Consider the following 14,468-nt stretch of genomic DNA (forward strand, 5'->3'; position numbering starts at 1 on the left):
GCACACCACTTCAAAAAGGTTGCCTGCCCCTGCTCTAGAGTATACATGTTTAGACTGGCGTCTGTCCCTATATGCTTTACAACAAAGATCACTAACCATTTTAGTAGTCACTCTCTGGATTGACTTCATTCAGTTTATACCCTTACGAAGGTGCGGTCTCCATTACTGTGCACATCTAAATGAGGTCTTACCAGGAACTCGTACAGGGGCAATATTATCTCGTGTTTAATGTTGACCATTCCTCTCCCTGTGCCCCCCAAGCATCTTTTTGGCTTTTGCTGTCATCTACCTTTTTGGCCACCTTGAGATCATGGGATACAATCATCCCCAGACCATACTCTTTGTTTTGGTTAACTTTTTATTTCAGTGTTTTTGAGAGGCCTAACGTGGCAACCACACTGCTTTAACCAAGATAACACAGAGGCAGTGAAAACCTACCATGTGGTTCAGTTAAACTTATTAAACAATTAGCATGATTATATTGAACTATGACTAGTGATGTGGAGATAATGCACATGTAAATTGGCTGCTTTATTCCAAAGAATAAATTTGTATGCTTTTTTATTAATAGCATATCATTTTGTCTATCTTTTAAAGGGTTGGCGATCCAAATCACAAGCATCACATGAGCATCGCCCAGTGGAGTAAGTCATTGTTCCTCTGTTAGAATAAATGTTTGCTTCTTACATTTGTGACTTCAGTAAACAGAAAAGAATATCAGCATCAACTAGACAAGGGTTTGTAAAATGTATAATTTAGAAAGCTAGCAGTGTTGTGGGTTGTTGTTTTTTTTTGCATAGCAGCATCCAGGTTTTCTTAGATTCATAATTTTGAGAGAGGCTAGGGAGGAGGAGGTTAAAAACAAACTAGAAATACTATTTTCTCAGAAATAAGACAAAAGTAAAGTGAAAAAAGGGGAGGGGGGGGGTCTGAATTAATTGACTGCTCAAACATCCTTATTTTTGCCTTGTTTTCCTTTCTCCCTCCCCATACCTCTTTCATCCCATGTCACTCTTCAGTGGGCTGCCTCTGCAGTCCTTTGGTTAAGTAGCGTATTACGTTTAGTCACTAAGATCCACAAAGATCATGCATACGGATGGACAGGCAGTTGTGGTAGCTTTGCATTGATGAAATATGCCCAAAAGATATATTTTTCCAATGGACCAGATAAACCACAAAAAAGATATTCAGCTATGGTGCTCAATGTTCACAAATAGGTTTGGTTTCAGGGTAATTGATATATGCAAGATTATCCCATGCTTAGATGAAATATAATCTCATGAAATTGCAGAGACTGAAAAGCAGTTTCCTTTCTGTGGCAAGAAATTTGGTTGGCGAGTCACTTCCAGATGTGGGGGCACACCTGCTTTCAGCCAAATCTATTTGGAGAGAGCCCCTGATAGATGTGGGAGAGCAGGGCCATTGGAGAGGGAGCAGAAACTGCTAATTAGGAACCACATCAGTACATTTGTAAACTAAAAGACTTAGAATTGCAACCACTTTGTGTTATGCTAGGAACATACACCTCTCCCACTTGTTTTTCTTGATTGTCCAGTGATATTTTTGTTTTATCTGGCCTATTTCTCACTGACATTATTATAGAGAGTGAAGGCTGAATGGTTATTTGGGTAATAAATTTCTCTATGAATTGGATCTTATTTGTTTCATTGTTATGTTTATAGCTTTTGCTTTTATGTATTTTAATTTGATGTTTTATCTTGTGCTTTGCGTTGGGCTATTAAAGAAATCTGTAAATTAACAAATAATTTTAAATAAGTAAATATCCATCTTAATAATCATAAATAGACCATGACTCGTTTTTGTTACCTTCAGTAAAGGAGTTAAATTGCCCCCAATATTTTATCAGCCTTTAAACTTGATTAATCAGGGTGAAAGAGTAAACCGATGCTGTTTATTTCCTTCTTTAACTCAACATTGTTGTTGCTGATCAGGGGTGGAGAATTCCCAGGCACCTAAAAATTGATGCCTGCCACTGACCTGCTCTAAAGGCAGGGAGCTGCTCCCTCTCCCTACAGTAAAGAGGCTGAGGGTAGGGTATGGGAGGAACAAAGCAAATATGAAATATTAGGCAAAAAAACCCTAAAACTTAATAGGATTTATCAAAATGCCTTATGGCATTGATGCCATAACACATGCGAACAATATAGTAACACATGGCATGAATGCAAATTTTTGAGGGGGGCTGGATCGGGGAAGGAATTTGGGTGGGTTTTAGTTAACTTAGGGGGCATATTGCGCTGAGTGATAGCATGCATTATGCTATCGTACGGTTTTAATACCGGAAATAACTACACATTTTTCCCTGGCTTAAGCTGTGTGATATGTCCGAAATGGCCATAATGCAATTCGCGATACATTTTTGGAATTGCATTTTGGCCATTTCTGGGCTTGGGGAGGGAGAAGGAGTGGAATGAGAGGGAGAGCCTCTGGGGAGGGCCTCACTGTGTGTACCTATTTATATCTCTATAGGAGGGCCACCTGATAGGTGAGGTGTTAGTGGTGGTTTAGGGTCCAGTTTCGCATGTAGAATGAGACGTACGAACAGCACAGTACACCTCGTTGAAAATTTGACGTCATTTGGAGTGAGGAAAGTCTCACAAAGAAGACATTTTGTACTATGTTCTCTCACTCTAGCTTGATGGACTCTATAACAGGGTACCATCAAGCTAGGGTGAGAGATCTTAGTACAAATTTCATCTTTGTGAGACTTTCCTTGCTCCAAATGACGTCACTTCTTCACCGAGGTGTACTGTGCTGTTCGTACGTCTCATTCTACATGCGAAACTGGTCCCTAAACCACCACTAACACCTCACCTCAACCTATCAGGTGGCTTTCCTATACAGATATAAATACTTAACTACTAGGAGGGCCTTGTAGATTGTTTCAATCTCTCTGTCTCTCTCTCCTGGCTTCTAAAATTTTGGCTAGTACTCAAGTTTTCTAAATATATTTTCACTCCTGGTTAATACAGTAAGTATTTTCACTATGGTACTGTATTGCTATGAACATCAACATATTTCTTGATACTGCAGCACTATGATCATCATCATATTAGCACAGTGCCATTTCTATTGATCTCCAATGTGATACAATGGTAGCATTTCCTGAATGTTGATTTTTTTTTGGCATCTTTTAATACTTGGCATTATAATTTACTATTTTTAAAAGCTGAAAACTAGGATTTTTGAAAGCAGCAGATAAACCTGCTTGGGTTAACCTCTAAAGCTACAGTAAATTTGGCTTTGAAATTACTAATGTTTTGTGAGCTACATGAATTTAAAAGCTTCACTATCTATGGACAGATATTTAGCAGTTTGAGATAAGGCTGCAACTTACACTTTATAACTTTTAGAAATATCAATAGGTCATTAAATGTTTAAAAATATATTTTATGCTTGTAGTTCTTGAAAAATAACTGCATTTTTTTATATATAGTAAATCACGGGGAATGAGAGAGAAATTATAGAAAAGAAATTAAAACAGTAACTTCAGCAGAAAGACAGAGTTTGAAACAGAGTATCCTGTATTGTAGCTTATAAGATTATATCAGTCACAGGGCCAAACCCACTTTGATTTATTGTTTTTACTTGATGTTTCATATGTACTGCAGAATTGTTAACATTTTATTAAGGTCTGGAAACACAGTTTTGAAAGAAATTGGTGATCAGCAAAGCTGTCACTAGGTGGTATTGTTGTTTAAGAAAATTTTTCCATCAGCACACTTTTTTTTATAACCTTGAAGATAGTAATGAGGATGACGCTGTACTGAACTAAGGCTGTTGTGGTTGATTTTTGCTATGGAATTTATGGAAGCTTGACTTAAAATAAAATGTGTTATGTCAGACCAAAGGTCCATTGAGCCTAACATCCTGTTCTGGATAGAGGCCAATCCTGATCCTTAGGAAGAACCTTCAGAATAAAACATGGCCACAAATAGAAATAGTGGGCATGTAAAGTTACTTTTTGATATGGAATCAGCTTTTTGCACACTTATGTGGAGCCTTCTGTTTCCTAAGATGAATATGTTCGGAATCTGTCGTTGCACATTTTCAGGAGATATTTGTCTTCTTACAGTGTACCTTCCCTTGACCTTGGCAGACTCGGAGATTCAGATGATGAGGTAATCCTTAAGTTACTATATATTTTTTTTTTAATTATCAAACATCTTTTGTGACAAATTTCTGAATGTTTATTTAGAAGATCTGTGCTAGATTTTTTTTTTTATATTTTGCAAGGTACTTTGGTTAAGGTTACTACCTAAATATTGTAAAGTATACCATGAGACGTGTGTGTGTGTGTATGTATATGTATATATATATTTCGAGTCTGGGTTTCAGCAAGCCAATCACATGAGACATCAGTGGGTCTCTGCTGCATTTCTCAATCATTCACGTATTAATCTTTTAACTTTTTCTCTTTTCAGGTAAAATATAAGGAAATGTCACCTTCTTTGTAAAACAAAAATTATCATCAGTGTGTAAGCAACTATACAATAATAACCCATCTAGGAAAACCACACCATCAACCTGACAATGTTTCATAGGCAAATTCTGCTTCAGAGGATAGTTAAAGTAATACTTGGCTTTGACAAGGTGTTCAGTCAAGACACCGGCGTCTCATGCTATTACAACTCTCGGAGGTCATCTTATGCGGATATAAATCTTCTTAGGGTGACGTCTACCAAAGTCATCCATGAGAACGAGCGTCAGACATGATTGGTTGAGATTAAACCTGAATAAAACATAATACAGCATGATGTAGAAATATGTAACTGGGAGTTAGCAAAAAGAGTTTCTAGAAAACATCAAACACAGCAACTATAAAAAGCTGTAATATCTAAAAATGAGACATATCATAGAAAACATGAATAATCATTTTCAGCATTAATTCCCATCGGAGAAACTGTCTGCAACCAATGGATCCAAAATTGTTCTCTCTGTAATAAGTGCATAGAAAAGTCTGCACCGTGCCAACTGGGATTATTAATTCAATCACCTCAATCCTAAAATCTTCAAAAGAATGTTGGTATTGCATGCAATATGAAACCAACGGAGCTGTGACACAATGATTCTTTAAGCAGCTCTGATGTTCCACCATTCTTGTGGCCACTTTACAAGTGATTTTCCCTACATATACTGTTACAGGGAATAAAACAATAAAAGAAGCCACTTCTAACTTTGTATATAAAAATTTAGATTTATTCAGATTATGAAAAGTTAGAAAAATTATAATTGTTTTGGACACCAGATAATATATTATTAAACTTGAGAACATATGACAAGAAATAAATAACATTACAGTTTATCTAATATATACTGTTTAAGTAGCTTCTTTCATAATATTGTCTAGGGATCTTTAAGGGTAAAATGGTGCAATTCTAAATTCCTGTCTTTCAATTCTGCATTGACACATACTCCAAATCATCCTGATGGACTAAATCAGGGTAAGCAGGGAGATAGGATGCAGAGTTTTCTTCTTTTGATCTTCTCTTTGTCTTTGATGATGCAGTATTAACAACACCTTTTATAATTTCTCACTGCCTCGAAAATGCAGTTGAGAGCAAGTGTCTCTTTCTGATTAAATGGACAATTTTCTAAGTGGAAGGGAGTGGACAGTGGAGTGCCTCAGGGATCTGTATTGGGACCCGTACTTTTCAATATATTTATAAATGATCTGGAAAGAAATACAAGTGAGATAATCAAATTTGCAGATGATACAAAATTGTTCAGAGTAGTTAAATCACAAGCGGATTGTGATACATTGCAGGAAGATCTTCTGAGACTGGAAAATTGGGCATCCAAATGGCTGATGAAATTTAATGTGGATAAGTGCAAGGTGATGCATATAGGGAAAAATAACCCATGTTATAGTTACCAATGTTAGGTTCCATATTAGGAGCTACCACCCAAGAAAGAGATCTAGGCGTTATAGTGGATAACACACTGAAATCATCGGTCCAGTGTGCTGCGGCAGTCAAAAAAGCAAACAGAATGTTGGAAATTATTAGAAAGGGAATGGTGAATAAAACAGAAAATGTCATAATGCCTCTGTATCGCTGCATGGTGAGACCTCACCTTGAATACTGTGTACAATTCTGGTCGCCACATCTCAAAAAAGATATAGTTGCAATGGAGAAGGTACAGAGAAGGGCAACCAAAATGATAAGGGGAATGGAACAGCTCCCCTATGAGGAAAGAAGAGGTTAGGACTTTTCAGCTTGGAGAAGAGACGGCTGAGGGGCGGATATGATAGAGGTGTTGAAAATCATGAGAGGTCTAGAACGGGTTAATGTGAATCAGTTATTTACTCTTTCGGATAATAGAAAGACTAGGGGGGCACTCCTTGAAGTTAGCATGTGGCACATTTAAAACTAATCGGAGAAAGTTCTTTTTCACTCAACGCACAATTAAACTCTGGAATTTGTTGCCAGAGAATGTGGTTAGTGCAGTTAGTATAGCTGTGTTTAAAAAAGGATTGGATAAGTTCTTGAAGGAGGAGTTCATTACCTGCTATTAATTAAGTTGACTTAGAAAATAGCCACTGCTATTACTGGCATCAGTAGCATGGAATAGACTTAGTTTTTGGGTACTTGCCAGGTTCTTATGGCCTGGATTGGCCACTTTTGGAAACAGGATGCTGGGCTTGATGGACCCTTGGTCTGACCCAGTATGTCATGTTCTTATGAGATTTTTATTTTTTGGACGGGCTCTAAGACTTCTTCTTTGGTTTAATTTGATGATTGGACTAACAACTTGGATAGACATCTAAGTTAACTATGGCTATCGGGAAATTTGAGATATTATTTTTGGATTTAATGATTAAAAAATCCAACAATCATTTTTCCATCACTTTGTTCTGCAAACCAGTGGACTGTAAACATTTACTCAGGTATGACTGCACACATCCAGGGGGACTGCACACATCCAGGGGCCTTGAAAAATAGTTTTCCCGTCAAGCCAGTTTTGTAGAATGAGATATATCTTTACGTCTAATGTTGAGTTCTGCATATTAGCATGGGTCATGTCTGGCCGGTTTGCTGACCGAAGTTATCGACAAAAGATTATCTGTAAAGCATATTTGCATGCTAAACATTGTCAATGACCATAGCTGTTTTTATCACATTTGCAAGAACCTGAAGACAAGCTAACGTGTTTTACCATTTTCTTCTAGAGCTAACCAAGTCTCTTTTGCCATCCTCAAACATTGGCAGATTTATCCCAGATTTATCCCAAATTTCAGAGGCTACTTAGGATTGCTTTTGCATGTGGGAAAAACATCAGGGAGAAGTTGGTAGCTTCGGACTTCATTGCATAGCTACCTCCAGTAAATCGCAGCAGATGATGACAGCCCTGTGGTAATTGCTTGGTTTGTGGAATATCCTGGGACACTGATGTCATTCAGATTCCTTTGATCAATTATGAGATTGACCTGAGGGATAATACAATTGCTCTACTAATGGAGTCATTTACATAATTCTTTGTCTGTGTGATATGGCATATATAGGAAAAACCACTTGCAAAATGGTCACAAGAATGGTGGAACATTGGAGCTGCTTAAAGAATCAACATTTCTCAGCTTCATTGGTTTCACATTACGTGCAATGCCAGCATTCCTTTGAAGATCTTAGATTTGGGGTTATTGACTTAATAACTACCAGTTAGCGCAGTGAAGACTTTTCTACACATTTATTACAGAAAGAACAATTTTGGATCCATCGATTGCAGACAGTTTCTCTGATGGGAATTAATGCTAAAAATGATTATTTTTGTTTTCTATGATATGTCTCATTTTTAGATATTACAGCTTTTTATAGTTGCTGTGTTTTGATAATTTCTAATAATTCTTTTTGCTAACTCTCAGCTACATATCTCTACATCATGCTATATTATGTTTTATTCAGGTTTAATCTCAACCAATCATATCTGGCACTCGTTCTCATGGATGACATTGGTAGACGTCACATTAAGAAGATTTATATCCGCACAAGATGACCTCCAGGAGTTGTAATAGCATGAGACGCCGGTGTCTTGACTGAGCACCTTGTCAAAGCTAAGTATTACTTTAACTATCCTCTGAAGGAGTATTTGCCTATGAAACATCAGCTGATGGCAGGTTGATGATGTGGTTTTCCCAGATGGGTTGTTGTTGTATGGTTGCTCATACATTGATGATAATTTTTGTTTTACAAAGAAGGTGACATTCCCTGTACGTACCTGGATCAGTCCAGACAGTGGGTTATGTCCCCCTTTCAGCAGATGGAGTCAGAGAAAAACTTGAAGGGCGCCCCCTTATAAGCTGGCGCACCCTCTACTTCCCTTCAGTATTTTTCTGACGCCAGCAGATGAGAGTGGTTGAACCTCTGGTTCCCCAGTAAATTTCTGGAAAGCTAGATTGTTATGAATCGGCTCCTGTAGAGGGAGGAGTTAGCAAACTGTTATGAATCGGCTCCCGTGGAGGGAGGAGTTAACAATCTGTTACGAATCTGCTCCCAAGGTAGGAGGAGTTAGCAATCTGTTATGCTCTACTCCTCAAGAAGGGAGGAGTTAGCAATCTGTTATGAACTGGCTCCTGTGGAAGGAGGAGTTAGCAATCTGAAATGCTCAGCTTCTGTAGAGGGAGTAGATAACAATCTGTTAAGGTATAGACTGCGGAAGAGCAATCTCTTATGAATCTGTTGCTGAAGACTCCTGATGGGGAAGGAGTAGCAATCTGTTACCAGCGGAGTGCTTGGAGAGGGCACCTAGCTGTAGAGGAATGTAGATAGGTGGATCCGTGGGCCGATGGCAGATGACTGCGCCCCCAGGAGGATATCCTGAGAGGGACCACCGGCTAGGTTTGGGTATGGAGACAGACACAGATAGTTCTTTTATTAGACAGGTTAGTAGAACCACCAGAGGTGGCAGTAGTGAGCTGTTATGCCCGGCAGGGCTGAAGTCCCTCAGGTACTGAAACAGCGATCCCAGGGTTGCTGAGCTGTAGAGAAACTATAGAGAGTGAGTAGACAGGGTATGCTATGTTCATAGCCAGAACTGGATGACAAAACTCACATAAGGTCTTAAGGAAGCTCAGTAGCTGGAAAGGGTTAGGCCCTCGAGGAGCGAGTACCTGGTTCCAGGGAAAGCTCTGAGTGAGCGGGTACCCCTGGTAAGTCCGAGGAGGTAGAGTAGCTTGGGAGAAAAGCCAAAGCAATCCCCTTGCTAACTCGATTCTTTAGCGAATACTGAGACCTTTTATATTGGAAGCGGATGACGTCATCTCAGGGGAACCCCCTGAGGTTCGTGCCCTTGCTGGTACATCCATCAGAGCGCGTGCCCTATGTCATCAGGTAACATGGTGGATCCGCAGCGTTGTGCCGATCCGGGGACGCCGGAGGGAGACGGCAAGAAGACGCCGCGGAAGCTAACCGTCCATCAGACCCGGAGTGAGTCTCCACAGAGGTAAAGAGGGCGGAGTGAGGGCGTCGAGCAGCGATGGACGCAACATAGATTTATTGATTTTTCCTCTATTTCTTAGCTTAATTCTTTTTTGGATGGATCAAGTTAATAAAGTTTAAAAAAAAAAATCTACATCCTGGTAACTGGTAAGTTGCAGGCAGGACTGCTCACAGTTTCTTTCTCTTCTCTGTGTTAGCCTGTATGCCTTTTTGGGGTAAGTTTTGTGCCTTTTTTATTTCACAGGTTTAGTTAGACTCTCTGGGGTGCATGTTGGTGGTCCAACCTCTCCCCCTTGCTGCGACCCGACCCACTGCCCTGGGACGCCGTTTCCCTTGGGGCAGCACTCACAGAGATGCGTTATTCGTCTGTTAATTGCAAGCAGAGCATTCTCAGTCAGGGAGAGTCATACGGATCCTAAGCGGAGTTTTATTTTTACCCGCTCCTCGCAGCTCCGAGCCGGCTTGATTTTCTTCCTGCTCTGCCCCCATGCCGCGCTCCTCGACTTGCTCGGCCTGTGGAGAGCCAGGATCGTGGCTCTCCCATGAAGGGGTCTGTGCGAGGTGCCTCCCTGGTGGGGAGGGACCCTCGCGGCCGACAGTACGGCCAGTTTCGCGCTCCCAAGCGCGCCTCAGTGCTCACAGGCAGGCCCCGTCCCCGTCTAGCGTGGGAACGGCGGCCATTTTGGGGGAGAAGCAAGCTCTTCTGGCGCAGCCTGGAAATGATGCTGATGCCGGATTTTCGCCGCTACCACCGATTCTAACTCCCATCCAGCCCTTGGACCCCAATACTCCTTCAGGGGACCCCCCCACCTCGATGCCTCCCTCGGGACCTCCTCCTTTCTTTTTTTCGACTGACTTCATTCTGTTAATGCATAATGCCTACCTAGCAAGATTAGAGCAGCAGCAGGGTTCAACATCAGGACCCCCTCCGCCCAAGGTGAGCAGGATGTCTAATTCCCAAGTTCCTATGGGTGTTCCTCAGGGAGGGACCCCAGGGGCAGGAACTACTTCTGGAGCGTCCAGGGGTCCGCTTAGTTCCTCATGATGTGGGTCCAGATCCCCTTCCGCAGGGTCCTCTTCCGGATCCCGACCTGGATAATCCCTCTCCTTCGGTTTCGTTGGAAGGTGATGACCCGAGAGTGCTGTGCCTCTTCCAGAGGGATGAGTTAGATCCTCTCATCCCACACATTCGCCGAGAATTGGATATTGAGGCTCCACAGGACCCCCCCTGGGCCTAGTCCAGTGGCGAAGAAGGGGGACCCTGTCCTGGCCAGCCTACGTCTACCACCGAGGGCATTTCCTTCTCATCCTACGCTGCTTCAGTTATTATCCAGAGAATGGGATGCCCCGGAAGCCTCTCTAAGGGTAGGCAGGGCCATAGATAAGCTATACCCTCTCCCTGACGATTTCCTGGATCTTCTCAAAGTACCCAAGGTGGACTCGTCAGTGACCGCAGTGACGAAACGGACTACTATTCCCATGACTGGTGGAGCCGCCCTGTGAGATCTACAGGACAGAAAACTTGAGGTGTACCTCAAGAGGGTATTTGAGGTCTCAGCTTTGGGGGTAAGAGCTGCGGTATGTAGCTTCCTCATACAATGGACCGGTCTCCGATGGGTTCAACAACTGCTCAGTACGCAGGAGCTTCCTCCTGAGGAAGCGCAGCAGGCGGAGCGGCTGGAAGGCGTAATAGCTTATGGAGCCAATGCCCTCTATGATCTTCTCTGGGTGCTGGCCAGGTCCATGGTTTTAGCAGTAGCGGCTCGGCGCCTCCTCTGGCTCAGAAATTGGTCAGCAGATTCCTCTTCCAAGGCGCAGTTGGGGTCACTACCCTTTAAAGGGAACTGAGGGACCAGGACTTCCCCTCCATGGTAGGCCTTCTGCTGCTGCGGCTAACCCCCTACGGGACCCACCAGGAAATTATTAAACCCTGCTCCCAATCCGCCGGCTCTGCCCCACAGGCAGGCCTCTCTCTCTTACCCGGGCTGCCCAACGCAAAAGCCTCCCGGCACCAGCCTGAACGCGCCTGGCAGGTACGATCTAAGTCTTCGCTCCACCGCCCTCCGGTGGGGTTTTCTGCGCTGCAAGACCCCCTCCCAACCAGAGGAAAAGCCCAGGAAGTGCCCCTTTGTGCGCCCCTTTGTGCAACCACCGAGTGCAACAGTAATTTCCCTACTCCCTCCCTTCCCCCTGCCTCCCACTTACCACCCTACTACCTTCACAACGCCACAAACAAACCTTAGGATGCTAACTTACTCCATCCCCATAATTTCCCACCTCTACCAAAACAGGAGAAAGTCAGCAACCCCTACTCAGCCTCACCAAAAGAGAACCCTGATACCCATCATGACCACCCCTCTAACTCAATTCCTTGGTCTCTCTCTCATCTCACTAACGCTGTTTAACGCACAATCCTTTACAAAAAAAACCCACATTCTCAATGACTACCTTCTGGACTCGGAACCAGACATCTGTGCCATTACTGAAACATGGCTGAAACCGTCAGACATCGCACTAACCAACCAACTACCTCTTCAGTTCTACGATATCTTCTCGATACCCAGACAAAAAAAAGAGGTGGTGGCATCCTTCTAGCGGCAAAAAAAGAGCTAAAACTAACCTTGCACACCTTGAAAACGGCCTCTAAACTAGAAATAGGCCTTTTCAAGTCTAACCATCTACAAATTTGCCTAATCTACTCCCCCCCCCCGGGAATCCTAGACTCAGATCCTTCTGCTCTTATTGAACTCGTCGCCAAACACATCAACTCTGACACCCCAGTTATCATCTTAGGGAACTTCAACATCCATGTAGACTCGATCCCGCTGATTCCCTACTGCGAAACTCTATCCTTCTTCAAAGCCATGGGCTTTAAGCAAATCATTAACCCCACACACAAAGCAGACCACACCCTGGACCTCATCTTCATAAACTCTTCTATTGCACTCAACGCCCCCCCCCGATTGTTCCCCTATCCCATGGTCTGACCATCTTATGATCACTACAGATCTATCTATCAATAAAAATCTGACTCCTCCCATCCCCAAAACAACCATTCAATTCAGGAAACCTTGCTCTATGGACGACCTGATTTCCCACCCCTCTACGGACTTACAAACCCTCGACCTTTCCAACGCAGACTCTGCATTGTCTTCTTGGCTCAACATCACAAACTCTGTTGCAGATAAAATCTGTCCATTGACCACCAAAGAAATTAACCCATCTTCTAAAAACAAAAAACCCTGGTTCTCTCTTGAGTTGAAAAACCTTAAACAAGAGCTAAGACGCAAAGAACAGAGATGGCGCAAAGACCCCACTCCTACCTCAATGTCAGCCTACAAAGCCACCATGCACTCATACAGGAACATCATACTCAGCACTAAGAGAGACTTCTATACCTGCAAAATCCATAACTTCTTCTACGATGCTAAGGCTTTATTCTCTTATGTATCAGCACTTACCAAACCTTCCCCTCCCACCATTCCGGATGACATAGCCCAATCTAAGGCTAACGAATTGGCAACATTCTTCGAGAAAAAAATCTCCAAGCTCCTAGACCCGCTCATCCTCACTAACACCCACCCTCCCCCCCTCTTTACCTCCCCTGAATGCCAGAAAGCAACCTTCGATTCCTTGGAGCTCACCTCATCTCTAGAAATTGATTCTGTACTCAAGAACATGAAGCCATCCTCTCACCCTTCCGACCATATCCCTACAAAACTCCTACTTTCCATCCCAAACACCATTTCCAAACCACTAGCAGAAATCATCAACTGTTTCCTTGCCACCATCAAACCACTGCTAAAGAAACCTAATTTGGATCCTGCTGACCCAGCCAACTTCCGTCCCATAGCCAACCTTCCTTTCATTGCCAAGCTTATGGAGAAACTGGTCAATACCCAACTCTCTGATTACCTAGACAATCACAAGATTCTTTTCCCTGCTCAGTTCGGATTCCGTAAATCCTCAAACACAGAATCCCTCCTAATTTCCCTCACCGACAACATCCTCATGGGTCTAGACAAAGGTCAATCTTACCTACTAGCCTTACTGGACATCTCAGCGGCGTTTGACACGGTAAATCATTCCATTCTCATCAATCGCCTAGCTGACATTGGCATCTCAGGCACTGCCCTTAGCTGGTTCAAGTCCTTCCTCAGCAACAGAAACTACAAGGTCAGATTAAACAACAAAGACTCCCACCCCATAAGCTCCACCCATGGAGTACCTCAAGGTTCATCACTCTCTCCCACTCTCTTTAACATTTATCTTCTCCCCCTCTGTCAGCTCCTTGAAAATCTAAAATTAACACATTATGGGGTAGATTTTCAAAGGGGTACGCGCGTACCCCCCAAAAACCTACCCCAAACCCCCCCTGCGCGTGCCGAGCCTATTTTGCATAGGCTCGGCGGCGCGCGCAAGCCCCGGGACGCGCACGGAGGGGTGTGTCGGGGGGCGTGCCAGGAGTGACACTGCGTTTCGGGGGCATGTCGGGAGTGATGCGGCGTTTCAGAGGCGTGGTTCCGGCCCGGGGGCGTGACAGCGGCCCCTGGACCAGCCCCCAGACCGGAACATGGAGTGCGGCAGCTGGCACGGGGTGCGCAAAGTTACGCCTGCTTTGAGCAGGCGTAACTTTCGTGATAGAGGTAGGGGGGAGGTTTAGATAGGGCCGGGGGGGTGGGTTAGGTAGGGGAAGGTGGGGGGAGGGCGAAAGAAAGTTCCCTCCGAGGCCGCTCCGATTTCGGAGTGGCCTCTGAGGGAATGGAAGCAGGCTGCGCGGCTCGGCGCGCGCAGGCTGCCGATTTTGGGCAGCCTTGCGCGCGCCGACCCTGGATTTTAATGGATACGCGCGGCTACACGCGTATCTATTGAAATCCCGTGTACTCTTGTTCGCGCCTGGTGCGTGAACAAAAGTACACGTGTGCGCAGATTTATAAAATCTGCCCCTATATTTACGCCGACGATGTACAGATCTTGATCCCCATAACAGAATCCATCACCAAAACCTTTAAC

The 14,468-nt window shown here is 43.5% G+C and overlaps 1 protein-coding gene across 9 annotated transcripts in view; it reads left to right on the forward strand.

The window, feature by feature from the left end:
- Positions 1–14,468, forward strand: part of CAPS2 (calcyphosine 2) — a 146,367-nt gene that overhangs the window by 21,029 nt on the left and 110,870 nt on the right. For all 9 annotated transcript variants that reach the window (XM_029597162.1, XM_029597155.1, XM_029597159.1 and 6 more), the window contains 2 exons: positions 598–644; positions 4,097–4,142. In XM_029597162.1, coding sequence (XP_029453022.1) covers positions 598–644; positions 4,097–4,142 — 93 coding nt within the window. The remainder of the gene's footprint in view (positions 1–597; positions 645–4,096; positions 4,143–14,468) is intronic.

The sequence above is a fragment of the Rhinatrema bivittatum genome, chromosome 4 (genome assembly GCF_901001135.1).
Source record: "Rhinatrema bivittatum chromosome 4, aRhiBiv1.1, whole genome shotgun sequence".
Taxonomy (NCBI): domain Eukaryota; kingdom Metazoa; phylum Chordata; class Amphibia; order Gymnophiona; family Rhinatrematidae; genus Rhinatrema; species Rhinatrema bivittatum.